General features: G+C 34.4%; 2 protein-coding genes across 5 annotated transcripts; one reads left to right on the forward strand and one right to left on the reverse strand.

The window, feature by feature from the left end:
* Positions 1-1,074: 1,074 nt before the first annotated feature.
* Positions 1,075-13,251, forward strand: LOC586711 (cytochrome P450 3A9). The gene is made up of 13 exons (XM_030999265.1): positions 1,075-1,213; positions 2,691-2,784; positions 3,929-3,981; positions 4,296-4,392; positions 5,263-5,379; positions 6,218-6,306; positions 6,995-7,143; positions 7,746-7,876; positions 8,596-8,754; positions 9,358-9,578; positions 10,170-10,307; positions 10,940-11,102; positions 11,576-13,251. The coding sequence occupies exons 1-13, from the start codon at positions 1,164-1,166 to the stop codon at positions 11,672-11,674; spliced, it is 1,560 nt and encodes a 519-aa protein (XP_030855125.1). The 5' UTR covers positions 1,075-1,163; the 3' UTR covers positions 11,675-13,251.
* Positions 13,252-13,623: 372 nt separating this feature from the next.
* Positions 13,624-26,518, reverse strand: LOC100892318. 4 transcript variants are annotated; one of them, XM_011669282.2, is made up of 9 exons: positions 26,458-26,518; positions 25,814-25,878; positions 25,216-25,494; positions 24,631-24,657; positions 23,979-24,084; positions 23,243-23,320; positions 21,556-21,893; positions 14,834-14,869; positions 13,624-14,044 (listed from the first exon to the last, which is right to left on the reverse strand). In XM_011669282.2, the coding sequence occupies exons 2-9, from the start codon at positions 25,839-25,841 to the stop codon at positions 13,938-13,940; spliced, it is 999 nt and encodes a 332-aa protein (XP_011667584.1). In that variant the 5' UTR covers positions 25,842-25,878; positions 26,458-26,518; the 3' UTR covers positions 13,624-13,937. The 4 variants fall into 4 exon arrangements, with proteins under 4 accessions (XP_011667584.1, XP_011667585.1, XP_001202563.3 ...); XM_011669283.2 differs by lacking the exon at positions 26,458-26,518 and adding an exon at positions 26,275-26,430; XM_001202563.4 differs by lacking the exons at positions 13,624-14,044; positions 14,834-14,869 and adding exons at positions 19,911-20,256; positions 21,269-21,298.
* Positions 26,519-27,069: the final 551 nt, after the last annotated feature.

Raw genomic sequence — 27,069 nt, forward strand, 5'->3', positions numbered from 1 at the left:
ATAGCAGTGAAGGGATGTTCCTTTGTCTACCTGAGGAACTGTATATTTTGTCCGCTTTCTTTGTCAGTCATGTTCATAGTGTATGTGCGTGTGTGTGGATGAAAGAGGGAGAGAGAGAGCGACGGAAAAGGAGAAAGTGTGTGTGGGTGGAAGAGGGAGAGAGATACAGAGAATGTGTGTGTGTGTGCGTACATGTGTGAGAGAGAGAGCTGGATAGAGAAAGAATGAGTACAGAGGGAAAGGGGAAAAAAGAAAGATACATTTAAAGAAGAGGGGGGGGGGGGGGGCGGGAGGGAGAAGGAAAGAAAAGGGCGAAGAGAGGGAGCTCCTAGCTTCCCTCTCAATATGTTTCCATGCAGGAGAAGACGATTATTTTTGTTACACAAATCATTTTAGCACCATTTTGAGATATAGTGTTGAAATTGCTCGACTAAGAGGTAAACTTCAGTTTCGGTGGAAACATTACTTTTTAGTAAGGGCTGAGGGAGATATATATATATCTCTCCATCCAGCTCCCCGGCCGTTTCAAACTGAACAAGTGAACAAATGATCCAATTATTAACCGACATTTTTTTGTAATGAATTCAGAAGAGAGGAAAGATCCAACGCATTGGCGAAACATTGGCTATACATATATTTTTTATTTTCTTCTGTTGAGTATGATTTATGATCATGATATTTAAGCGATAATGTTAAGAGCCCGCGTTATTCAAAAAAAGAAACAATTACTGATACGACTGATCGAGATACCCATTTGCTGATCGGCATATCGTGAACACTGAACAGGCCGGGGAAACTTTTCAGATTTGTGCATTGTTTGATAAATCATAATTATTATATAATTCACGGAATGGCGAAGGCATCAAAGTCAAAGTTCAGTTGTACAGGGAAATATTTTGACCATAAAAGGAATTGCTATTCTCTATTTGTATTTCACAACGATAGGTGCGCAAACATTCATATCACTGCTGGTGTGAACCATATGTTGTGGGCGTGGCCAATCCTTCATCCAAAAATTATGATCGGCGCGATGTATATCCTTCGAACGGACCCCTTCGAACACCTCACTTGCACTGTTTGCAGCTGCAGTCTGGTTTCAATCAACATACAACTAAATTCTCAACTAAACTCTGGCGAGTAGCCTACGGACGATTAGTAGCAAAATGTTTACCACACTTATATTGATATTTTGCTGCATCATTTTGTATTTTGTGTGAGTATATATATCGATTACTAACTTCCCGACTACATAGTCGCATTTTTATAACTTGTGAAAATATAAGGCACACGGTTAAACGGTTGGTGGTTTTAAACTCACATATCCCTGGTACGTGGTTACATGTTGTGTCATACTGGTTGTGTTATGATGGACTGCAGCTGCATGCACGTGTGAGAAATCAGTAAAGAAATCACTATAGATGTAAATGATGCACGTACCCCTATAGCACATGATTGTCTGGGGTCTATCTTTAGTTTACCCAACTCACCATTCATGGCCCTCGCGTACACAGATAACGCGTGGCGCGCGCGCCACGCGTTCCTGATGGGCCCGACCTAGCGCCACGCGTTCTTAAAAAAAAAAAAATCAATTTTTTTTTTTTTTTTTTTTTTTTAAATCAGAAAATTCCGGATTTTCTGGTCCTAGAAATCCCCAAAAAACAGAATATTCTGAATTATTTGTAAGGGTTGGCAGGTATGGTATTAAAAATTCATCAAATTACTTGTAATACTTGTAAAAAATAAATTTAAATTAAAAAAAAAAAAAAAAAAAAAAAAAAAAAAAAATTAACTTTTTTTTTTTTTTTTGGGGGGGGGGGGGGGGGGTCAAAATTTCCCTCGGGTCGCGCCACGCGTTTTTAATTTCTTGGCGAGAGGCCAATGACACCATTTATCAAAGCTTGTAGGCCGGTTATCACTTTCCAGCTTATATGAAACTTAGCTTTTGACCCCTCACCAAAAAGGTACTGCTAAGATTAAGAGTTAAATACCCTTAATATTTGGCTTTCAGCCCTTGATATGTTTTTGAAAGTGATGCGCAGGTGCATCTTTACTATTTTAAATTGGGTAGATTTAAGTTTATCAATATTCCAAACTACCATACTGTTTAATCCAGAGAAAAACAATTGGCTATCAAGTATCAATTGTGTTAGAAGTGATAACCAAGTATGATAATCATGAGTTACGAAGCTTTATACAACACCTACGTGGATCCTTGTCATTTGATTGGAGGATTGTTGGTCACATGATATTCAATAGATGTTATATTGCACGGTCGTGCATTTTTGGTTATATGCGCCGTGCAATTTTGGTTATATGCAGCCTGCGTTCCTCTCAGCCGTGCGCGCGCGTATCCCTGCGTGTATCTGACGCGCAGGCAATCTGAATGTAATCGAGAAGGCTTGACTCCAACTTTGATTTATCTTTGATATAAGGAGTAAAGCATAATTTGTTGATAACGTTCTATTAGATCTTCTTCGATGTTGTATAAAACAAATAATGAATGTTTTTCATTCATTCAATGGTGCGAATATTTTCATTCGTTGAAAGATTAACGTTGATTCTATTCAACTCGGCTGACGCCTCGTTGAATAGAATGTTAATCTTTCAACTCATGAAAATATTCGCACTATTGAACTCATAACCATTCATTATTTGTATAATATCTGGTACAATTATATCTTCCCATGTAGATATGACAAATGGTGCAGGACATACTTCCAGAGGTTGGGCATCCCTGGTCCTCCTTCAATCCCTGTCTTAGGAAACTTTACTGAGTGGTTTGTTGTAAGTATATTACCTCATCTAGAGGTTGAGACAGGACCCCTAGCTTCTCACATCTTATATAGACTTCAGTATATATAGCTTTTATATAAAGAGTATAAGGCTCCTCCCATTGTCCTGCATTGGCACTGGGTAGCATTGCAGCCTGGTTTCATTTAGGGCTCAAATCATTGGGTTTTTGAAATCTATAGGCATTTTTTTAGTATACACTTTACCGGTATATACTTTGAGTACTATGTAGAGGTAGAGGTGTCGTGGTCGAGTGGATAAGTCACCGGACTGTGGATCACAAGGTCCGCGGTTCAAGTCCCGCCGCGGCACTAATGTCCTTTGGCAAGACATTGATCTACATTTGCCACTCTCCACCCAGGTGTTAAAATGGGTACCCGGTAGGATGCGAAAGCTAATGTGGTTTGATTAGCAAGTGGCGCTTGTAAAATGGCGACTGGCTGGAATGCTCCCCAGGGAGTGGAGAATGTGCATACCTTGTGTGCGGGTAAGCCTGAATCCGATGACCGGGGTAATAATAATATGTTGTAAAGCGCTGTGATACACATGTATGTCTGTAAGAGCGCTATATAAATGTCAATATTATTATTATGAAGTTGTGTTTCACAAGTCATGTTGTATAGTAGTAAATGGGTTAGAAACACCATCCAGTCTCTAATTATGTTCATTTAAAAAACAAATTATAGGTGTCCTATGAATGCTTTTATTCATAAGATTAACATTAAAAATGAATAAAATATAATCACAGACAGGATGCTTACTTTTGTCTTTTTTAATCATCTGTGTGGTAATATCTTGTTACGGTATACATTAAATTTGAATGAGATGACTTACTTAAGCAGCATAATTGAAGAAAAAAAATCACTAACTCCTTTTATCATAGATGCTTTCCTGACATATACTTACTTAGCTGTAGCTATTCATGGATATGCATGACCACATTTTATCTGATTACAACATAAAAAATCATAGTTTTCTGATCAGAGTGCATCTTCTGATCACTTTAGCAAGATGATAGACTATTGATTAATCTGCAAATTTGACAAATTACTATTAGTTTTCTTACTTACATCTTTGTTTAGGCCAACCTTAAAATGACTTCAAATGGATATAACAATTTGAATATTAATTTCCACAGGTGTTTCACGATAGATTTGCTGAATATTTCCAGAAATATGGCAAGATCGTTGGGTAAGTTAATTTCCAAGCGCAAGTCAAGGATATTTTTTTTCTGAAGAATGAATACACAAGAAATTGTTCAAACTTCATCAAAAATCAAGTGATATGACAAAAAAAAGTTTAACAAAATAGAAATAAAAAGTAACAGTTGATTATTTTTTTACACAATATATTTGTAAATGTATGATTTCAGATGTCATTTTGCAACCATGAACAAAAAATCTCACAAATGACATTGTATGCATGTACCTCATAGGAAATGTTATTTTGACTACATCAATGGAAAAATGGGTGCATAATATTCAATTTTCTTGATATTATAACAGAGTCTACAATTTCCGGAAACCCACGCTGCTGGTCTCAGATCCAGATGTAGTGAGAAAAATCCTGGTGAAAGACTTTGATCATTTTGTGAATAGACAGGTGTGAAGTTTTGTATTATTCTGTCTTGAAATTGTTCAGTAGTATCCCCTTTCATTTAGATATTAGGATGAAGGAAAATCAAAACATAGAGAATACTACTCTGAAATAAAACAGAAAAATCAGAGTAGCAGACTGGTAAGAGTTTAAATGAAATCATACCAAAAACAGGAACTTTTAAATTTTTGAGTTTTACTTGGCTGAATTGGTAATTTCACTGTGATGCAGTGCCGCACAACTTTACCATTTGTATCAACAAATAATGACTAAAATTTCATTTTTACAACATGTATGACTCGATTAAGCCTTTTCTTCTTAGAAGACCTAATATGCTCTTCATGATATACTTTGAGAAGTGCCACAAGGGAGAAGGCACTTAGGAGAAGAAGAAACATTAATGATATTTTGTTTCATGATCGATGGTAGAGTTGTCCATGACTAAGTCACAATTAATCCACGTCCAAATTTGCATAGATTAAGTGATCTCACATTTCAAACATTCATAACTTTGCAGACTGTTTAGGCAGGGGGGAATTTCATGACCACAAAAGAAAACCATTAATTGTTCAATGCTATCAGAACACTATTATTTCATGATGAAGATTGGTCGTCCTCAAAAAGAAGCAAAGCCCATATGACTCTAATTATGTTGGAAGTTCACTTTTCCAATGTCAATAAGTAATAAACATGATCTGTTTCAGTAAAGCACAATTCAAATTTTGAACAGACATTTTAATTTGAACTGTCCAGATCTATTTCTGGCCATTCTCATTATATAATTTCTGAAGAAAAAATTAATTAAAAAATGAGGAGAATGGAAATAGAAGCATAAAGGACAACATTTTGATGATTCGATTGTGACTTTACTTTTAGGAAGCTGCTATAAAGACGGACCTCTTAGCGGGTGGTATGTTGGCTGCTAAGGATGAGAGATGGAGAAAGCTTCGAAGTCTCCTTTCTCCATCCTTCACCAGTGTCAAGCTTAAAAGTGTAAGTATTGTCACTTAATTTGATGTCTTTTGTCCATATATGCTTTAAAACTTGAATTGGGGTTTACCTCCATCTGTACAAATTGAAGATAAACCTTTCAACTATAGTGGTCTATAGTATGGACAAATTATTTTTAGCAAGAGGTAGTTTGGTTGGATGAAGGTATATGTACTATAAATGAGATAGTGGTAAGCAGCATTTGTAATTGGTCATATGTTCTACTTTTGCTCTTTTAATTGTTTGTGAATTGTTTGGTTTCATTTATTATAATACAATATATCAGTGCAAGAAGCTAGTCTGAGCTCTCTTCTCTATAATTAATTTTCTCTTAAAGCCCCACTGCGCCCTTTATATATCAAACAATGCCTAATCAGTGACCTTGGTCCCCCATGATCCCCTTTTTCTTATGTTCACTGAAAGCTGATTTTGATGAGATAAAACACCTGTCAGTGACCATGCAGGGCGGGCTAATCCCTCCTGGCCAAACTTGTGCAGTGGGGTGGTTTGACTACTTGACCACTTCTATCACAAATGTATATTTTTGTGACAAGAATTTGTATTTAGATATACTTTCTTTAATTTTTCATGTTAATATAGGTGTAGGCATTGCTCTTTTTTATTATTTTTTTGCAACTTACAAGCCATTTTAAAAACCTAAGAAGAAAAACAAACTTTTCTTTTAGTAGAAATCCAGTATACAATGTTGAATTAGGGGTTTAAACTGCCAGTGGCATTGAAGGTTTTATTATATTATTAGGATTATTGTTGTAAATATATGACAAGAAATGTTTCATGCTGTCTCATATGAAGTCACTTTGTTTCTTTGTTTTGTACTTAGATGGTTCCATTGATGAGAGAATGTGCTGAAGTTCTTGTTGATATCTTTACCAAGCGTGAAGAAGAGGGAAAAACTATCGAATGCAAAGAGTATGTATACCTCCATGACTAACTTGCAGTTTTTTTGTACTCTGCATGAGAGACATTTTTCTTTCAATTTCAAACTTTCTCCGACCAAATGTCCTTGAGTTTTTATAGGAATTGGAGGAAAGGCAATTATATGGTAAATTATTTGTGTACTTAATATGAATCTATCTTGAGTTTGAAGTAGTGGTTATGCAACATGAGTTATAAAGATTGTTTTTACTCCCGCGACAAATGCTCAACATTCACACGCTATTTCTAGTTGAATTCCAAACTTATGACCCTAACACTAAACTTAACCTAAAACCCAGTTGAAGCCTGACCCTATATATATTTGACAAATTATAGCCTGCAGCAGATTATTGGTGGAGCAAAATATTGGATCAGTGTCATGCAACAAAAAGGGACCTTGTTTGGTTGAATGAGCAATACAAATGAGTACAACCATAGAAATAAAGTCAATAGGCTTCAGGTAAATAATATGCAATTCCATATGACTGATATTACAGAATACATGTTTCAGTAGGAGTATGATTTCAAAGAATTTTATTGAAAATGTAGTTTTACCTAAATTGGAATGCATTTGGTCATACCGCTTTCTTTTGAAGTGCAATGAACAGAAGAGAAATTCTGTGCCCGGCATTACCAGATGCAGAGCTTGCTTAATTCATTCTTGAATATTAATTTTTTGTAGACTGTATGGTCCTTATGCCATGGATGTGATAGGGTCGTGTGCCTTCGGTCTACGTGTCAACTCTCAAACCAATCAAGATGAGCCTTTCATTAAATATGCCAAGCGAATTTTCAACTTTAATGTGACTAACCCAGCCTTTCTCATTTCCAGTGAGTAAAATTCCTCTGATTATTAAATCATTAATGCAATCATAAAAGTGTAGTCGGGCCAATGTTTTTATTGGAATATCTTGTTATGAGCAAGTTGTTGAAAAGATAACCAGTTGAATATGTATTATGAAAATATTTAAACAACTTTCCTCAAATATTACCTCAAATATCAATAATACTAGCACAATTTTTTGCTTGCTTCTTTCAGTTTTTGCTACCATAAAAAACATTTATCATTATACGTAAGGATCTCAGAAAAATATTTGGGCGATTTCATAAAATGTGTCCTGTTCAATATATGATATTTATCCATGTCTCTTTCATGAGTGGAAAATCTCTTCATATAACTATGACTATGATGGTTGTAATATGAGTAAGCACCATTATTCAAGGGTGGTATGAAGAAATTCTTAATTTTTGGTTGAAATATGTGGAAAAGAACATATTGTATGGGACATATTGCACAAAATCATCCATTTTCTAATGAGATTATATTTGCTAAGTGAATGACAAATCAAATTTGAATGTGGTGTGATAGACATATTTCAATGAAAGTTTTTGTACCTTATACTTGTTTTGACTTTCCTGTTATTTCCTTGTAGTGTTATTTCCCTGGACTGCACCCATTTTTAACTTTTTCAAGTTGGGGTCGGTGCCCAAGGATATAGAGCAGTTCTTCCTGGGAGTGTTTGAGAAGGCAATAGCTGACAGACAAGCCAATGGGGATACCGGGGTGAGTTCAAAGTCAAAACTAACTGAAAATGTTGCCCCCCCCCCCCCCCCCGACCAAAAACAAAAAAAAATCATGGAAAAACAAGCCATTTAGAATACTTTTGTTTAGTTTGTTATACCACAAACTGAATCCACACTGACTTTCGATCTGACAAATTCTTGCTCATTTGGGCCAATGTTATTGTTTGTTCAGTCTGTTTTACAGGTGTGTTGGTCTAGTGGATATGTCGCCTTACTGCAATGTGGATGATTTAGTTCGCAGTGTGAGTCCCGACGCAGCACTAATGTCCTTTAGAAAGACATTTTATCTACATTTGCCACACTCAAGCCATGTGAAATAATTGGATACCTGGCAGGAATTAATTCCTTTAAATTCTAGAGCGCCATAAAGGCCTACCAGAGCTTAAATCGGACAAAATATGAAATGAAATTACGTATTTGATGTAAATTGTGTTCAGAACTCCAAAATAGCTGGCAATATATGACCAAATAGCCGACAAACCTCAGCCCTACCCCAATTCATTATGATTGGTGCTGATGTTAGAGAAATAGCACTTCTATATATTAGTATAAGTTTTTTAATTTAGTTATTTATTCATTGATTAGAATAAACCCTTTTGCAAGGTGCAAATGTTGTCTTGTCCAACTAATCAAATGTTCTCACCGTGAATGAAATTATTAAAAAAAATATACATATTTGCGTTGATGCTACCCATGCAGAAATCCGATTTCCTTGAGCTGATGATGTCTGCTCATAAGGAAGATGACGATGTGAATATAATGAATGATGCTGAGGATGATATTGCAGACTTGGCTCAGGAGACCAGCTGGAAACCAAAACAGAAGACTGCTCTCAATAGGCAGGAGATTATTGGCAATGTAAGGATAAGTAAGATATTCAGTTGTATGCCGCTTAGCATATTCCATAAACCCATTAGTAGGCATATACAATGTATGAATTAAACCTATACAGGCTCATTATATATCTCTTCATCATAAAGGTATGTCATGTGATTATATGATTTATGATTCATAAGTTTATAAGGTGATATAGAAACATCTTGATGTACAACCTATCACTCTAATAGGGCGTTGCAAGAAAGATGCAATCTATTGCAAATCCCCAAAATCAAGCGTAATTCTTGCAATCAATTACAAATTGCAATTGATTGCAACTCAACTTTTTTGCGACGCTCCATTAGTAAGAGAGAAGGGGGAGAATTAAAGCTAGATCTAGTCAACTCAAATTTATTGTTAAAACTTTAATTCCAACAAAATCCTAAAAAATTTAGGAGACTATAATACTAGTGGGGCTTTGCAAGAAAGTGCAGTTCAATCGATTGCAAATATCAGTTGCAAATTTTGCAACTTGCAATCAATCGCAACTTTCTTTCAAGTTACTCTTACTCAATTTAGTTCATAATGTTGATTAGATATGATATTTTATTCTACTTTTTTCCCTTCTCATTCTCCTGATTTCAGTCAATAACCTTCTTGTTGGCTGGCTATGAGACCTCCAGCACAGCTTTAGGGTTTGTCTCTTATCTCTTAGCAACCAACCAACATGTCCAGGATCTTCTGGTGGCAGAGGTCAAGGAAATGGCGCCCTCTCAGAGCGATGTCACTTTTGAGACGGTAACGAAGATGGAGTATCTGAATATGGTTATCATGGAAGCCATGAGGATTTATCCTCCTGGAGAAGTGTAAGTTGGTTGTTGTTTTTTGCAGATTTCTAGCTCTATTGCTATTATTTATGCTTTGTTTGATATGTTTTCTTTGTATTCCAGTGTTGTCCTCCATTTAAATTTTCTTAATTTTCCAACTTTGTATGATCATAGGCATAGATTTTTTAACCCAACCTTTTTTCCTTGAGTTTATCAGAATAATTAATGAAAGGGCCTAATTACGATTTGTTGAAACCTTTAGCTAATCATTGTGCAGCACATCACTTAATTTGTGTCTTTGCTATCCACAGATTTTATTTATTCATATAGTCTGATATTTTGGTTGTTTCCAAAGCATTATCAAAAATTACTCTTCTAGTATCAGATGAAAGGTCAGATTGCCATGTATAATAATCATCAGTATGCCCTGTTTGTAGTTTTGGTCAATTTTGAGAGCCCATGCATACCTAGTGATTACAATTGTACAAATTCAAACTTTCACTAGTCTACTGTTCTGAAGATTTTTTTTTCCTCTAGAGTATTTTGCTATCAAGGTTGGATTTCCCTCAAGTATTATTTTAATAATTTATGGTAATACACTGAGGACAAATGTTTGCATTTCTCTTCCAGTCTAGAGCGTGTTTGCAACAAAGAAATCACCTACAATAATATCACCATCAAGAAAGGACAATATATCTTTATTCCAATATGGAACCTTCAACATGATTCTGACCTTTGGCCTGACCCAGAGACCTTTGACCCTGAAAGGTAATGTGATAAAAAGTACTTTTGTCAACAAGAAGTTAACCAATATGTATTTTGCAAATGAGGAGTGAATTTTCATAAAACATAGCGATATAGCATGAGTTAAGTCTATCACTGTGCAAATGCAGAACCAAGATGAAGGTTGTGTTGTAAAATGCATTGCTGATATTTTTGTATATATTAGCATTTACATTTCTACTTTCTTCTTGTCTCCTATTTCTTCTAATGTGTGAATGTTCCTCAAGAAAATTAGCCTTACAAGGATCCTTTGCAAATGTCTGATAAAGGCTGGAAATTAACTATTAGTAACATTTTGTTATGTTGTTTCTATACTTTTCTTGCCAAAAGTGCAAGTGTTTATTGGCATATGCTTTATGAAAATAAAATTATCACTATTTTGTTACCTAGATACTGAGTTTGAACAATTAATGAAAACACCAAATAAAATCCTTTTGCTTGTTTCGATTTAAGAGTGGTAAATATTACACTTCTATGTTTTAGTACTTGATTCTCAAACTATTGTCAAGTGGTATGTCACCTGCATTCAACAACTTGCATGTTGTGTTCTAAACTCTCTTTTGTTCAAAGCAAGTGTCTGAATATTCACAGAGACTAACATTCTGATGTCATTCTAGGTTCAGCAAGGATCGTCGAGGGAACAACCACCCGTGTGGATGGCTGCCATTCGGTATTGGCCCACATACCTGTATTGGTGTCAGATTCGCCATGTTGGAGATCAAAGTGGCTATGGTCTGCATCCTACAGAAGTTCCGTTTCGATACTTGCCCTGAGACAGAGGTGAGGTTTGGCCATAGCTAGGATGATTTTGTCTGTTCCGATGAGTTACTGACCTTCTAGCTTCAGACAATGTTCTAAAATATGTCTAGTCCGAAAAATTGACTTATATAACATATTTTATTATTATTGTTCAGTTGTATACCTTTACAAAAATGATCTTCACAGTTGATGTATCTTCATTCTATTATGTATTTTGCTTTACTCCTTCTTATCTTTCTTTGTTTCATATTTGTTCAATTGTTGTTGTTTTTTGTTTTTCAATCATACTTAATGGCAAAAACATGTCATTGTCAAGTACAGAAAACATGGTTATAAGCTGTTCATGTATTATATACTTCACCATAATTTGCTAAATTTCATGGTAGCACTTTGCATATTTTCATCTTCTTCAACTTGAATTTCGGTAATGACAACAACTGTCCTTTCTCCCCCTTATTTTTGTTCTTTGTTCTTGGTTTTCTCCATTGTTATAGATTCCTCCCAAGCTTGGTAATCTTAGTTTCCTCACCCCTCCCAATGGAATCACCCTCCGCATCACTCCTCACTCTCGCTACAACCTACGAAGCCGCTGAGCCGGTATGTGGTAACGATCAAAGCTCTCTACCTGAAATAGTGTGAATGTAGTCATAACCTTGACCAACATTATTAAGAATGTATATATACTACATTAGAACAAAGTATTATTGTCATAGTAAATTCCTTGGGACCATTAGGAAATTCTTTTGTTATATTGAAATATGTTATATCAGGGTTAAAAACAATAGTATTCAAAGAAGTGGGACAGGCAAAATTGCCTTGTTGTAACTGGGGTTTGTTATTTTACCAGTGTTCTTTAAAATGAGTATTCTACTCTAGTGCATTATAGGTACTTGGTAGGGTATTGTGCATTGTACAAAGTAGTCAGGACTTTTAAAGACCAAATTTAGAATTTTTTTGTCATATACGTTAAGGAGTGATTTCATAGACAGAAACGCATTTGTGTTTTTATAACTAGCTTCTACTGTAGTATGGATACTCTGCAGAATATTTCAGTAAAACAAAGTAGTCCAGGATCTTTTTTTCAAAGACAAAATCAGGATACTTTTTGTCATATTATTTAGGAATCATTTCATAGCTAGAAACACATGTTTATGAATTGTGAGATATGTTTATGATATTCGAGTAGCTGAATCAATGCCCTAATCATTCCTGTAGTTTCATCAAATATGATTATGTGTTTGCTACAGTCTGAGCCTCATTTGGAATCAGTCTGTTTTTAATGTTCAGTGGCATACATGTATGTTTTCCTTTTGTAATGTTTGGTAGCTATATATCAAACTTGTGCCTGAAATAATGAGATCGTTGTCATAGACTTGACCAAATTTAAAAAGACAACACTGATACATGATTTTATCAGACTCGATGTAAAATGGTAGAAATCAATTTTATATGATCCTGGAACTTTCTTTAACCACCCAAGTTATTGAAAAGTTGCATTTTCCCATCCTTTATTATGCTTTGAAACAATCAATATGTGACTTAAGTTAAAACTTGCCTCTTGTGCCATCATTGTACAGCACACTCATACTCAATCTCTAGATATATTTTTGGTTATTCAGGTATGATCCCCTATCCCTTATAATTATGTTAATTACTTTATTTTTTATCCAAATGATTTTTGTAACTTTGTAATCCTCAAATCCAAAGGTGGAAACTTGTGAATTATTGTTGAGTGTTCATTCTTTGACTTGAATAATGAGGAATGTATTAGAAGCATACATTGTCTTTCAAATCTCTAAGTTTTGTAATGATAGATACATGTTTTCTTGTGTTGTCTCACGGTACTGAGCTCAATTTTTTCAATACAAACACCATCACTTCCACGTCTATATTCTTTCTTTTTCTTCATTTCATTTAATCTATGTTCTTATTACTCTCTAATCAAAATTTGCTCTTTATATCTGTTCAAGAAATAATGTCTTTCTTCTGGATTGAAAGTTTTCTCTATTGAAGTGAAATATTCTTATTATACAATGTCAAATGCTACGTATTGATAATCTGAAATATATATTATAATGAGATATGATACTGTTAGTCGATGTGTAATGATTTTTTTTTTTTTTAAGTATAGAAAGTCAATGAGAAAATAAATTAGAGAAGACATTCAAAATTAATGATTACAATTTATTTTGTAGCATTTATTTTGTGAGTTCCAAGCGTGTGTTTGTGTGCGCATTGTGGTGTGTGTGTGTGTGTGTGTGTGTGTGTAAGTGTTGAGTCTACAGAAATTATGGACTAAAACAGATAGTATCCTGCACAGATAGCATGCACGTTTATTATTCTTTGAATAAAATGAAAAGTGTCATTAAAAAAAAAAAAGTGGAGGGTAATTTTTAATGTTATCATAATCTTGGAATCTCGTTTTTAAAAAATAACAGAAATAATGATTTATGCATGATACAAGTTGTCTGTCAGATTCATGAAATGTGAATGATTTTGTTTCCCCAAATCATGTCCGTTATAATATACAGGCAGACATCAATCACTATTCACATTTTCTTTATTTCAAACACGATCTCAAGCCTGCATGCTCTAACAGTAACATTACTCTAATTCTAAATAAAATCATTCAGTGCTCCAATTAATGAGTATGAGTCAGGCCACGGGAAAGACACGTAGTCTCGTCATGCTACAGCCCTTTTAAGTACGAAAGTTACAATTTTGAAGAAAACAATAATGTTCCCCGTGTAATATATAGCAGGTGTGAAACATGGTTGGCTTTAAACATTTGGTATCAGTTACAATAGTATTTTTTTGAAATGTATGTTTATTTTAGTCGGCTGCTATACCATTTTCCTAATTATGAGTAATGTTGTTAATCTGCCCAGTAACCGTATTATTCTGGATGGTCGCACTTCCAGATGCATTGAACGTTATGGAACCCGATTGAGTGTTTCCACCACCTGTAAGAAAATAAGAAAAAATGTACGAGGACGGTCAAGCATCAATATTGTCTCTCCTTTTGAATGTATTGATCATAATTAGATAATTAATGTTAATAAAAAAACAATTTAGGCCTATATCCGGGCCTAAATCCAACATTTTGCTCATATTTTTCATGAACAGCGACGCCCGGCAAATTACCTTTGTTTGTATGATTTGTGTATTTGAAATGGTATACAAGGAACGATTATTGTAACACAACTCACAATACGTTATTGTAGGTGACAGATTCAATTATATTTACAATTCATGCTCTTAGAGACGATCAAAAATATAAGCTTGTGTGGAAAAACAATCGATGCTGGTACTTTTGACGCATAAAATGGAATGGGAAAGGCTCAGTCAAGTTCTTGGATGAAACTCTTGTAAATTTTATGAAGTAGATTAGTGTCTTATTTCATGTTATTTTGTCATTTATTTATAATTTATTATAACAAAATTCTGTTCAAGTCAATTGGTACGTTAGCCCTGAGAACGCCTCCATTTTTACGAACTTGAAATTATATTTTGCACACATGGGTTCATCCAAGCTACAAAGTGCACCCTTACCATATTTACACAAAATAAACTTTTTCTTTGGTCCGAGGATATAGTCATAGACCACAAAATCTGTATAAGAATTTAGCAGAGGTAAGGGAGCTTATAAAATCATGATAATTTATGTAGATTGTACATTGAGAGGATACATGCATGTTGGCACAATGGTTTTATTTTAGAAAAGTATGACAAAATACAGGGAAGTAACTTACGTGAAGGCTGATCAGAACTTGGCAAATGCTCTGCACCTGAAAGAAAAGGAAGAAAGAATCGAACAATGAGGCATAACAAACAAAAAAATTGTATTGTCCTTTGCGACCGACCCAAAAATCTTGATATCTACGGTCGGCTCTAAAAAAAAAAAGAACCTTAATAAAAAATATGTATAAACGCATTTAAAACTGAAAAATATCAGCCCAAAGAGGGAGAAGAAAAAAAAGGGAAAACAAATTCTGACCGACCGACTCATGTCATGCATGTTCTGGCACCTAAAGGGCAATACAAATTAGGGAGGTGACGAATTTGGCACTTGCATCTGCGCATAAGGAGACTGTTACAGTAGTATACATTTTATTTGGTTTCTTGTTATTATCATGATGATATTATGTGCAGCGTTCACTATGGAGGCACCGGGGTCAAGCGAGTGGGTGCAAACTATAAAGGCAATGATCAAGTTACATTTTGAGGGACACAACAATATTTTCGCCAATATAGAACCGTTGAATTGGACATAATTTTCATTAGCCCTCTAAAATACACTCTCCAATGCTGCAACTCATTACAAACCGACATAAAAGAAGTAACTTGTACCTTGACTAGTAGGCACGTCTTGCTCTTGATACGCCTTTTCACATTCCTTCAAAGACTCATAAAGATGAACCGAACCTTGGATCTTGCTCAGGCTGTCCAGGAAGGATGCATAGGCTCTATCTCCTCGTCTTGGTAAGATATCTAAGAGGGCAGCGACTTTCTCCTTCCTGGTTGATTTGGTTTTTACTTTTTCGGCATCATCCGTTGTGATTACTTCATCCCTTATCAGGAGTGGTAGTACATCGTCAGTATTCAGATCATTCAGGAGGTCAGGAGCACTCTTCTCGAGAATCTTGCGATGTCGTGTGGTCATAGACATGGTCCTGGAGAAGGTTGTCGTCAATACAAAATAAAAGGATGTGTATATCACTGGCTAATTAAATATGAAAGCCATTTTGCATGTTGAGGTTTGGAAAGTAAAACTTAATTTTATTGCAGAATATCAGAATACTTTCCTTGCGACTCATGTAGAGCACACACCTTCTACCTGGAAAAAAGATTATGGCTGCCATTGCGTGACTCAGTGGATGAATAAAAGGAATGAAAACCCCCAATTACCCACATACAAACGTACACGCACACACACATACGCCCACTGTAAATACACGTTATGCGCATTTTCAAGATTGAAGAAAAAAATATCTGGGCTCTGAAATATTTGATGATATACAGTTGTATAATACTACTAATAACAATACATAATATTTGTATGACGTCAAATCCACTTGACAATCAAATGCTCAAGGCACAGCTTGTGCAAACGATGAAATACATGATAAATATATACAAACATGCAATAGGAAAGGTACAGACATGGAAGGTAATGATAATCAATATTATAAGGTAAATTAAACATGTTTGATTTACCTTATATACACATTAAATACACATTAAATCATCATAAAGCAAACAGGTGCATAGATACATAGATTAAATCTTTATGAAGCATTCTTATCTATAATAGTAAACAAGTATATACGTACACTATTTCGAAGATATTATTTTTTCTGCACGCGACAATGTATGGTGATTTTCTCTAATGACGGATCAAAGTCCATCCATATAGACAGCGCAGTGAAAATAATGTTCATTAGTTCCGCTTTGTATAGTGGGGAAACCCATTTCGAAATAGTTCATTTTATGTGACCACCCAGGGGCGTACGCAGGGGGGGGGGGGGGGGGTTTTGGGGGTTCAAACCCCCCTTTGGTATTTTTATGTATGTAACCCCCCCTAAAAAAACCTAAAAAACCCCCCCCCCCCCCCCCCCCCCCTTTGGTTTTTTTTTTTTTTTTTTTTTTTTTTTTTTTTTAAATATTATTTTTAAAAAAAAATAAAAAAAAATAAAAAAATTATACCCACGGCTAACCTAAATAAGGTGACCTTACCCCCCCCCCAACGACAAAAAATGTCAAATTATGAAATTTTGAGACCAAAAAAAAAAAAAAATGTGTCCGCTTACCCCCCCCCCCCCCCCCCCCCCCCCCCCCCCCCCCCCCCCACTGAGCGACTTTTCGGCTGGCTGAGTCATTGCGAATTTTTTTGACCTCAAAAAAAAAAAAAAAAAAGTGTCCGCTTACCCCCCCCCCCCCCCCCCCCCCCCCCCCCCCCCCCTCATTTAGAATTAGTCTTTTTATTATGATTCAGGGGCATACATTCAGATATGTTCTCCTTTCGTAATGTTTGGTAACTATATATTAATCTTGTTCCTGAAATAATGAGATCCTTGTCATGGACTTGACCAACTTTACAAAGACAACACTGATAAGTGGGTTTATCAGACTCGATGTATGATGGTAGAAATCCATTTTGTATGATCGTAGAACTCTCTTTAACCACCCAAGTTGAAAGCTGTTTTTTCCCAGATATAAATATAACTGCAGATTGTGAAATACAGCGAGACAAAAATGAGAGAGAATGAGTGAGAGAACGAGGACACAAATATAATAAATACCTAAAGAGAAGAGGAAGAACAAATCGGTAGCTTTACAGGTAATCGGAAAGTGGTGAATATATATATTTTGTATTATTATGAAAAATAAAATGTTTTCATTTTTTTAAACTACATGTATATATGATCTATATCATTATTTGCAACTGTGAGAGTCCTGCCGAGCGGATTTAGGAAGAACTCATTATTTGATCATCATCTTAATTGTTATCATTATCAACGTCATCAAAATTTGTTTTTTCTCTGTAAGGTGTCTACACAAAATTACTCTATCTCTTTTCCTTCATACCTCTCTCTCTCTCTCTCTCTCTCTCTCTTCCTTTAATCGCTCTCTCTCGCTCTATTTCTCTCTCTCCCATTCTCTTTCTTTATCTATCTCTATCTAACTACCTGTTTATCTCTCCTTCCATCACTTGTTTAGTTTTTTCGTGTTGAGTAATTTCTTTATTCCCGATCAAAAGGTCAGATTCCAATAGAAAGAGGGCAAACAAGTATTACTACAAAATTTTCTAGTGCAATGTTTATCATCAAATAATGATAGCATTACAAACAATAAACATGGATATACAATAATACAATGACCCACGCCCTATTTGTAAGTAGGACAGAAAATTTTGCTTTTACGATTCAACAGCATCAAAAACGAAAAAACGCTAACATCGATTTGGGCATCATGACCATTTGGTTCCATGACAGAAAGGCACAACGTTGCGAGATGACACTAAGCCAAGTTATTAACAAATTATTAGCATTATGTCACTAATTTTTAGGTTACAAGCAAAATGAAGTTAGTTGTACATAAAACGAAATATATCTGAGTCCAAAAAAAAGTTTACACCTAGAAAATTGCTAATTATTTTTAAAATCATCTATGAAAAGTAAGTTATTATGACTTCTTTTTAAATTAGCAATTTTCTAGGTGTAACCTTTTTTTTGACTGACACTGTAGTAAGGCTGGATAAGCTTCATTTGTGTAGCATTCACGTTGTGATTTCAAGCGTGTGTGTGTGTGGGTGTGAGTGTAAGTGTTGAGTTTATGGACATTTTGGACTTTAAAAGATTGTAAGATCGTATCCTCCTAAGATATAGCACGCACGTCTTAGTTTTTAAATAAAAAGAAAAGTGTCATTAAAAAAAAATATGTGGAGTGTAGTTTTAAATTTTATTATAATTTTGGAATCTCATACAAGAAAGAAAAAAAGTTCATGATAACAAATATAACAGAAATATGAACATTTGACCTTAAAATACAGAGTCAAGATGCCGTCGTGTATAATGTTGTTGTTATTACGTATGATTATTTTATCATGTTCAACCTGCATATCAAACGTGGAGAATTTTGGTTTAATGATTCACGATATAGAAAACAGAGGGAAATGTGAGCATGTAAGCGCACAGGTCTAATTTAGTGTGAGCAGTCTGATATAACGCTTATAGAAAATAACAAATACACTCTACCGATTAGTTACATCGTTATTATAATTCTCGTCCAAACAAATTTTAATTCAAAGCAAACCAAATTAATACGACATTGTAGACCCCATTGATGGTTACTTTGCCATCAACGGTAACTACCATGGAAACTTTGATTTTGATCGGTAGTTGCCATTGATGGCAAAGTAACCATCAATAGTAAGTTTTATGCGACGGGGCCCTTATTGGGAACAAACTAATATACAACCAGGAATCATAGCAAAAAGTATAAATATATGACCTCGTACAACCGAACACACTCTAAAAAGATTAAGCATATCTATTTCCAAATTGAATAGAGGCACTCTTAATATCAAATAATATTTACAAAAAATAATATTTATAAAATCAGATTACAATGTTGAATGTGACATTACAAAAACCCCTGAAAATGATTTGTCATTTTGATACCTGTGATCTGCAATATCAAAACACGGTCATGATATAAGGAAATTAGACAATCGCCAGGAGAAAAGTATTTGTTTGATTTTCTTTTCTCGAGTAACTGACAGGTAAGTTGTCTGACAGATTCATGAAATGTAATGAATTCAGTTTCCCCATATCATCTCGCTAATAATACAGACATATATAATTCACAATTCGTTACCTTTATATCAAAAACAGTGATTTTGATATGATCTCGAGCCTGCTCTAAACATTACTCTAATTCTAAATAACACCATTAGTGATCCAATAATTATGATTTATGCACTTGCACTCTATCACAACTCTAACCTTTGGTATTGAATATTAATAAAAGCGAGAGCAGAGTAAAAATTATACAAAATTAGAAAAAAAGTATTCATGTCATTGCTATAAATCATGGTTTTTGATTGGTTAAGAGCTCTTCAAGTGTCCAGAAATATTTCCACCATTTTAATGTTGCTCTGAAAAAGTACTATGTGGGAGTACTATTCGGGAGTAGAAAAGTTTTTGTTCAGATTTGTTTTCATAATTTTCTTTCATTACAATAATTTTTCTTAAAATTCTAAATGTTTAAATTGCTATAAAAAAAAAATTCATTACAAAATATTTAAAAAAGGAAAACAATCTTCTTTAAAAAAAAATAAAAAAATTTTGATGCAAGGTCTAAAACAAAATATACCCTGCCTTCATTTGCGAAGTACTGGCAAATACTGACAAATATGAACCTCAGTGACTCCAATAGTATTACTTGCTTCGGGGCTGCACCCCTCAGCAAGTTATACTATTGGAGTCACCTCTTGCCGATAGTTTCAACCAGAACCTCTCAAGACAGTATATATTTTGTATTTAAAGTCGGTTGCCACTATTTTCCTATCTTAGATTATAGGTGTTATTCTGCCCGGTAAACGTACTACCCTGGATGTTCGTATTTCCAGATGCACCGATCGTAATGCCACCCGAATGAGTGTTTCCACCACCTGTAACATGGAGAAAATAAGAAAAAATGTACGAGGACGGTCAAGCATCAATTGTCTATCCTTTTGAATTTATTTGAATATAATGTGAATTTAATATTAAATAAACAATTCAGGCCTAAATCCAACATCTTGCTCGTGTTTTTCATGAACAGCTACGCTAAAGGCAAATTATACCTTTGTTTGTATGACAATTCAAATGTTACAAGGAACGTTTCTCGTAGCACAACTTACAATACGCTATCATAGGTGACAGATTCAATTATATTTTCTATTCATGCTAGACTACCAACAATTTAAGCTTGTGTAGAAAAACAATCGACGCTGGTACCTTTGACACATACAATGGAATGGAAAAGGCTCATCTGTCATGTTCTTTGATAAAACTCTTGTCAATGTTATATTGTAAATTAATGTCTTATTTCATACATGTTATTTTGCTATTTATTCCCCCCTATTTTAACCAATATTTTTTTAAGTCAATTGGTAAGTTAGTCCTGAGACCAGCTCCATTTTTACAAACTTAAAGGGATAATTTGCAATGTAATGTTTGATAATAAAAAAAAATCTACCCCGGGATCATCTTTCAACCCTAATTAGTTCGTGCAAGCTACAAAGTGCACATTTACTATATTTACACAAAATAAACTTGTTGGGGGGGGGGGGGGTCAAGGATATAGTCATCGTCAACCCTCCTGTTTGATGTTCTCGCTTAGTTACACACAACCTTACTTTATTCTACATATATTCTTTTGTCATGTGTATATTTGCAATATTTGTTTGTTATATATTTGTAAAAATGCAAAAGAAAAAGAAAATCAAACAGAAATAAATAAATCAAATCAAATCAAATCAATCGTAGACCACAAAATCTGTATAAGAATTTAGCCAAGACAAGGGAGCTAGATATTATTACAAAAAGATGATAATTTACGTAGATTGCACATTGAGCGTATACGTTGGTACAATGGTTTTTTCCGAAAATATATATGAAAAATACAAGGAAGTAACTAACTTGAAGGCTGATTGGAGCTCGTCGAAGGCTCTGCACATGAAAGAAAGGGAAAAAAGTATTGAACGATTAGGGAGTTGACGAATTTGGTACTTGCATCTGTACATAAGGAGACTGCATTTTATAGTAGTGTACAGGCTATTTGTTTTCTTGTTATCATCATGATAATTATGCGCCATCGTGCGCTGTGTATACAGAACTGGAAAATTGATAATATTAATTAGCCCTCTAAAATACACTCTCCGATGCTACCACTCAATACAAACCAACATCAAAGAAGGAACTTTTACCTTGACTAGTAGGCACGTCTTGCTCTTGAAACGCCTCTTCACATTTCTTCATCGACTCATAGAGATGGACCGAACCTGGGGTCTCCTTCAGGCTGTCCAGGAAGGATGCATAGGCTGTATCTCCTCGTCTTGGTAAGATATCTAAGAGGGCATCGACTTTCTCCTTCCTGGTTGATTTTTTGTTTACTTTTTCGGCATCAGCCGCTGTGATTACTTCATCCCTTAACAGGAGTGGTAGTACATCGTCAGTATCTAGATCGTCCAGGAGGTAAGGAGCACTCTTCTCGAAAATTTGTCGATGTTGTTTGGTCATAGGCATGGCGCTGGAAGAGGTTGTCCTCAATACAAAATAAAAAGATTTTATCAATTCCTTGGCTGATTAAATATGAATGCCATTTTGCACGTTGAGGTTTAGAAAAGAGTCGAGAAAAAGCAGGTAATGAAATATGTAAAAATTAAACTGAACAAAATTGGATTGCTGATTATCATGATTGTTGATTTGATTGAAACATGGAGCAATTTACATGTTTATTCCATTCATTTTCAGATCAATTCGATTCAGTTGATATTAATCATTCACGAACTTTTAGAGAATACAATAAGTTCAACAATTAAACATCTTAGATCAATATAATACCACAATGTGAAAAGCTTGTGGATAAAGGTGATTACAACAGTAAAGTCTTATCATTACATAACAAAATCGTAATACAAAATTAGATTTCGTAAAATGATATGGGAGTGATATACGATTAGATTATTTACACCTCATATATCGTATTTAAGAAATTTTACGATATCCCAAATATAAACTACGATTGTAATCACATTTTTAATATTTCAGAAAACAAATCTATAGGTTCCGAAATATTTGATGATATTTATTTATTCATGTCTTCTTTATAAAACAGGTTGGTCCCATTCAAGCCACAAGGCTTGCTTTCCAATTAAATCATGATGAGCATTTATATTAGTACACACCAAACAGGTTATACGTATTTAATATTTCCTGCACGCTATCAATATAGGGCGATTTTTGTTTTCTTATGACGGATCAAAGGTCACCCATAGACAGCGCAGGAAATTACACTTGTTTACTAGCTCCAAGTTTGGGGATAACCCATTTCGAGATAATTCATTTTATGTGACCACCGAGGCATGAAGAAGGGATTTTACGAAATTCGCTACTAACAATAGATCAGTTATGATTGAAAGAGAATGCTTTTTTTAGCAATATGCTGTGTAAATTATAGGCGCGTCGGTTAAAACATGCAATGCAGTAAAGATGCTGCGTCAAAGATGGATCATTAACTTGCCAGTATTTAATATAAATATTAAGTTGAGCCGATGGAAAGAAATTTATATAAGTTTGCGTATATAAAGAAACATTCAAGCTCGCATTTTACCACTAACTATACGCTAGTTTGGACATTTATTTAGCCCAAGCATGGTGTGAGGGAATTGACTCGGCATTTTACTTCTTTTCTTTTCAGATTATTTACAATGTTAACTTTCCATTCTCCTTTAGAAATAAATAATAGATATGACCAGAATATAACCATAAAATCATTATCGATGGCTAGCCCATGGATGGATCTCCTTTAGTTCACGATGGTCACTGTCATTGTATCGCATGGAAAAGAAGAATTTCAAAATCAATAGAAAAAATAATTATAATTTGTCTTACTTTTCATTTGCCTTCTTCTTCTGAGAAGGTCCGGCTTCAGGTTCATCGGTTCTTCGCATCCTATCTTCACTATTTCCACTTCATCAAGAGAAGAATAAACGATATAAAAAATGTACATCAAATTTATTTCATTTAATTTCATTTTGTTTATTTCCATTTCCAACAAAATAAAATAAAATAGATGGGATTGCATTGTACTTTGCAGATCTTAGGTTTTTTCAGTGCAATAAATTACAGTTATTGTGAGTAAGATAAATGAAAGAGGCTTTGAATCTTCTTTAAATACATTATAATATCATCCAACAATGATTAGACAATTTTTTGTCTAATCATTTTAAAGATTAAACAATCGAATAATAAAGCTTAAGGCACCGTTGTGTGTATACACGTGTGCGCGCGCAAGTGTGTTGGTTAATCAATCATTTATTATATTGTAATGAGTTAGTAGAATATAATCAGAAGTCACTCTTAACACACCGTTTTATAAGTTGTACGCATCATAATAGCATAATAATTCTTTGGACACCTTATGTATAGCGGAATATCGTTCCCCGTCAATATTAACGTGTCGTTTCTTAAAAGATATGTCTGAAACTAATATTCTTATATTTATATCTGAAACTCATGCTCAGGAGTTCCTTCTTATTTTTGAATCAATCCTGGTTTGAAAAATAAAAAAGAACAAACGATATAACATCTATATAAGTTCTTTTTATCACATAGTACTCTCACTTACGTGCCAAAGTTATTAGTCACATTGATAGTTTTGCCTGTCAGAGTCATGTTTTGTCCAGCACTGGATGCTGTGGCTTGGTTGTTAGCCTGGACATCACTTTCATCTCCTGAAAGTAAAAGGTATGGCTTAGAAAGTAATTTTGAAAAAATGGGAAAAACAAAACATAACCTATATTCCATATTGCGACCAATTTCTAGCATACACTCATTTTATAGTTTTTAAATCATCATTCATTTATTGCAACCATAAGTTGGATTTCATACAGTAAAAAAGGCAGGCATATAAATATATTATTGTTCGTATCTTTGTACTTTATTACGTACATTCCCTTTTTTTCTCCCATTATGACATCATTTATTATAGCCTTTTACAAACAAATACCTTTTTTCCTATAACTATCAAGGCTGTTTGGAAAATTAATCAAAATCTTCCTTCCCATCCTTGTAATCTTCTGTTCACAAAAAACCAGGACCTTTATTTAATTCCCTTAGATTTACAAAACCATATGGAACTCAGTACAGTCAGGTGACAAAATCGTTAACATGTTCATGTTTATTTTTTCTATGTAGAGTATGATCATATATATTAATTTCACAAAAAGGATCATAAAATTCCAAGTAACGGGCTTTAAAAAAAACTTTGTTACAATTACCTTCAGCTGATTCTTCCTCTACAGCATCTATTTTTGTTTGCAAACAAAAAATGAAATTGAAAATAGAAAAGAAGAAAGAACCTAATGATAAAAGGCAAAATATGTATTGCTTCACATCAATGAATAACTAATAAACTAAAAATTCAATAAATGAACGACTAATGAAGAGCTTCACACAAAAATTATGAATATTTGACATAAAAGCATATTTGAGTGTTCACTGAAATATATTTTATTATCGTAGTATGTATTTAACATTTAAGCAAACTTTAAAAAGAAAACGTGAGTAAATGAAAATAGAGGAACATTATTTTACATAAGTGAATCTAGTTAATCAATCACCCTTCGGCTATCTCACAACTCTGAATCCTAACTTGTTTGAAGCTGTCCTATAAACCTTACAATTTGTATTCAATTTTTTAAAATCTTCCTTTAACCTAGTTAAGAGTGAAATGGTTGAAGAAAGTCACGATGAAATTCTTGTAATCAAGATATGGCTACTCCATAATCACGGAGGACAGTTAGTCAGAAATAGTCTCAATCATAGGGCTAGATATATATATATATATATATAGGCATACTCACATTTTGCAAAGTTCTTCTTGACGATGCTTGCGAGTCCACCTGTTTGTGCGTTTGTGAGAGCCGTTTCAAGCTTTTCTCTGGTCACATCTTCTCCCTTGCTTAACCATTTATTGAGTACTTGTTTCAAGGCTGCCGTTTGATTTCCCATGTTTTCATTTCTTATTTGCTGAGCTGAGTTGAAGCTGACACCAAACTCATTGCAGAATGATGTGTAATTGTTGTGTGGATAGTTTTCAGCAAGTTCGGTAAACAGTGGATCAGTGTTTTTAAGAATTCTGCCTGTGACATGATATAAAAGAAAGGAAACATTAACGAACATGAAATACAGCAGCATGTGATAAAGGGCAGGCAGAAGACGAAGAGGCTATTGGATGCATGCTTACCGTTTGATGTGGACTAAGTTTGTAAGTTCGAGTATATTAAGTAGTAATTAAAATTTGTACCTAGAAAGAACGTTATCATCCTAAATATGTATTTAATAGCATTATTTTAATTGGTATTTTGCATTCAGTCATCATTCCTTTCCATTTCTCTTTGTCATCGAGTTAAACCATCATTACCTTAATTAATTCACTGTATAATAAAGTTAATGTCTCACCTTTTCCATCTCTGATTCCACCTGCCATTGCTGATGTTGTTGTTGTCGTTGTTGTTGTTTGTTCTCTAAATTGGAATAAGAAATATAAAAATGCATACCTGATCTGAGCGGCATTTTAGAAGTTTAAGATTATACGAATTCGCATTTTGAAGAAACGCTGATATACACTTTTGGAAAAGGATAAATGATTGCACTTGTATACCCTTCCCCCGCCCCCTTTACACATTTTAACCAAATTTGTACTCAGAAACGCAGCAATCGATTTTCGTTTTTAGCTATGCAGTTATAAACGAGTCACTCTGTAACATGTGCCGCATGGTATAATTCCGTGTAAATGTATCATACTTCTTTACGCTCTCCCAATTCGCGAAATATACCAGGAGTATAATAAATCATCGAGAATAAATTGAATCCAATATCAACGTAGGTTTGAAAGTATTAAAAACAACAACAATGCTTACACTCAGATCTGTTTGTCCACGTGCATGCTAGAGACTCTCCGAATATGATTGTGACAATTATTCTTTACGGTTTTCCAGTTTGCGACATATACCAGAAGTAGCCTATATGATATAATTATCAAGAACAAACTGAATCCAATATCAACGTAGGTTTGAATGTATTAAAACAACAACAATGCTTACACTCAGATCTGTCCGTCTACGTACATGCTAGAGACTCTCCGAATATGATTGTGACAATCACTCTGATTCATGATTCATCGTGTAGGACTACTGGTATTGTGATTATGTTTTCATGCCACTGCACGTTGAACTCTGCTTCGTTTTACCATACATGGTCCATGGTTTAACCACTGACATGGAAATCATGAATAAGGAAGCAAGTGCATGTGCGAAAAGTAAAAGCGTAGTTCAAAACATGTTTGATACATGCATTGATCATTGCAATATACTGGAGTCAACATGCATGGATTTTGTTATGGTAAGATTTTGCTTATAGTGCCTCTTTTACACTTCAGAGACGGTGAATTTTCATATAGTCATAACTAACGAATTTTATACTTTGATTATAAATTTTTCACTATATTAGTTGTGTACGATGTGTGTTTCATTTTCAGTAATTAATTTACTTAATTGTTTGTTACTTATTTAAAGAGGAGAATTCCTAATTTTCATTTGCGTTGTCTAACAGTGAAACTGACCGAGTATAAAAAGAGTTGTGGTCAGAGAAATCCCATACAGAGTGGTGTGTTTTCTTGAGCCGTATATACGCTCGAGTGGACATCATATTTCTAA

The sequence above is a fragment of the Strongylocentrotus purpuratus genome, unplaced genomic scaffold, assembly GCF_000002235.5.
Source record: "Strongylocentrotus purpuratus isolate Spur 01 unplaced genomic scaffold, Spur_5.0 spur5_scaffold_5, whole genome shotgun sequence".
In the NCBI taxonomy this organism is placed as follows: domain Eukaryota; kingdom Metazoa; phylum Echinodermata; class Echinoidea; order Camarodonta; family Strongylocentrotidae; genus Strongylocentrotus; species Strongylocentrotus purpuratus.

Excerpts from the sequence above, each read along its gene's own strand:
- LOC586711 (XM_030999265.1), top strand. The coding sequence starts at position 1,164 with ATGTTTACCACACTTATATTGATATTTTGCTGCATCATTTTGTATTTT. Across the intron at positions 1,214-2,690 it reads TGCATCATTTTGTATTTTGT|ATATGACAAATGGTGCAGGA; the intron begins GTGAGTATATAT and ends CTTCCCATGTAG. Across the intron at positions 2,785-3,928 it reads ACTTTACTGAGTGGTTTGTT|GTGTTTCACGATAGATTTGC; the intron begins GTAAGTATATTA and ends TAATTTCCACAG.
- LOC100892318 (XM_011669282.2), bottom strand. The coding sequence starts at position 25,841 with ATGGCAGGTGGAATCAGAGATGGAAAAG. Across the intron at positions 24,085-24,630 it reads AGAGGAAGAATCAGCTGAAG|GAGATGAAAGTGATGTCCAG; the intron begins GTAATTGTAACA and ends TTTTACTTTCAG. Across the intron at positions 14,045-14,833 it reads AAGTTCTGATCAGCCTTCAC|GTGGTGGAAACACTCAATCG; the intron begins GTAAGTTACTTC and ends ATTTTCTTACAG.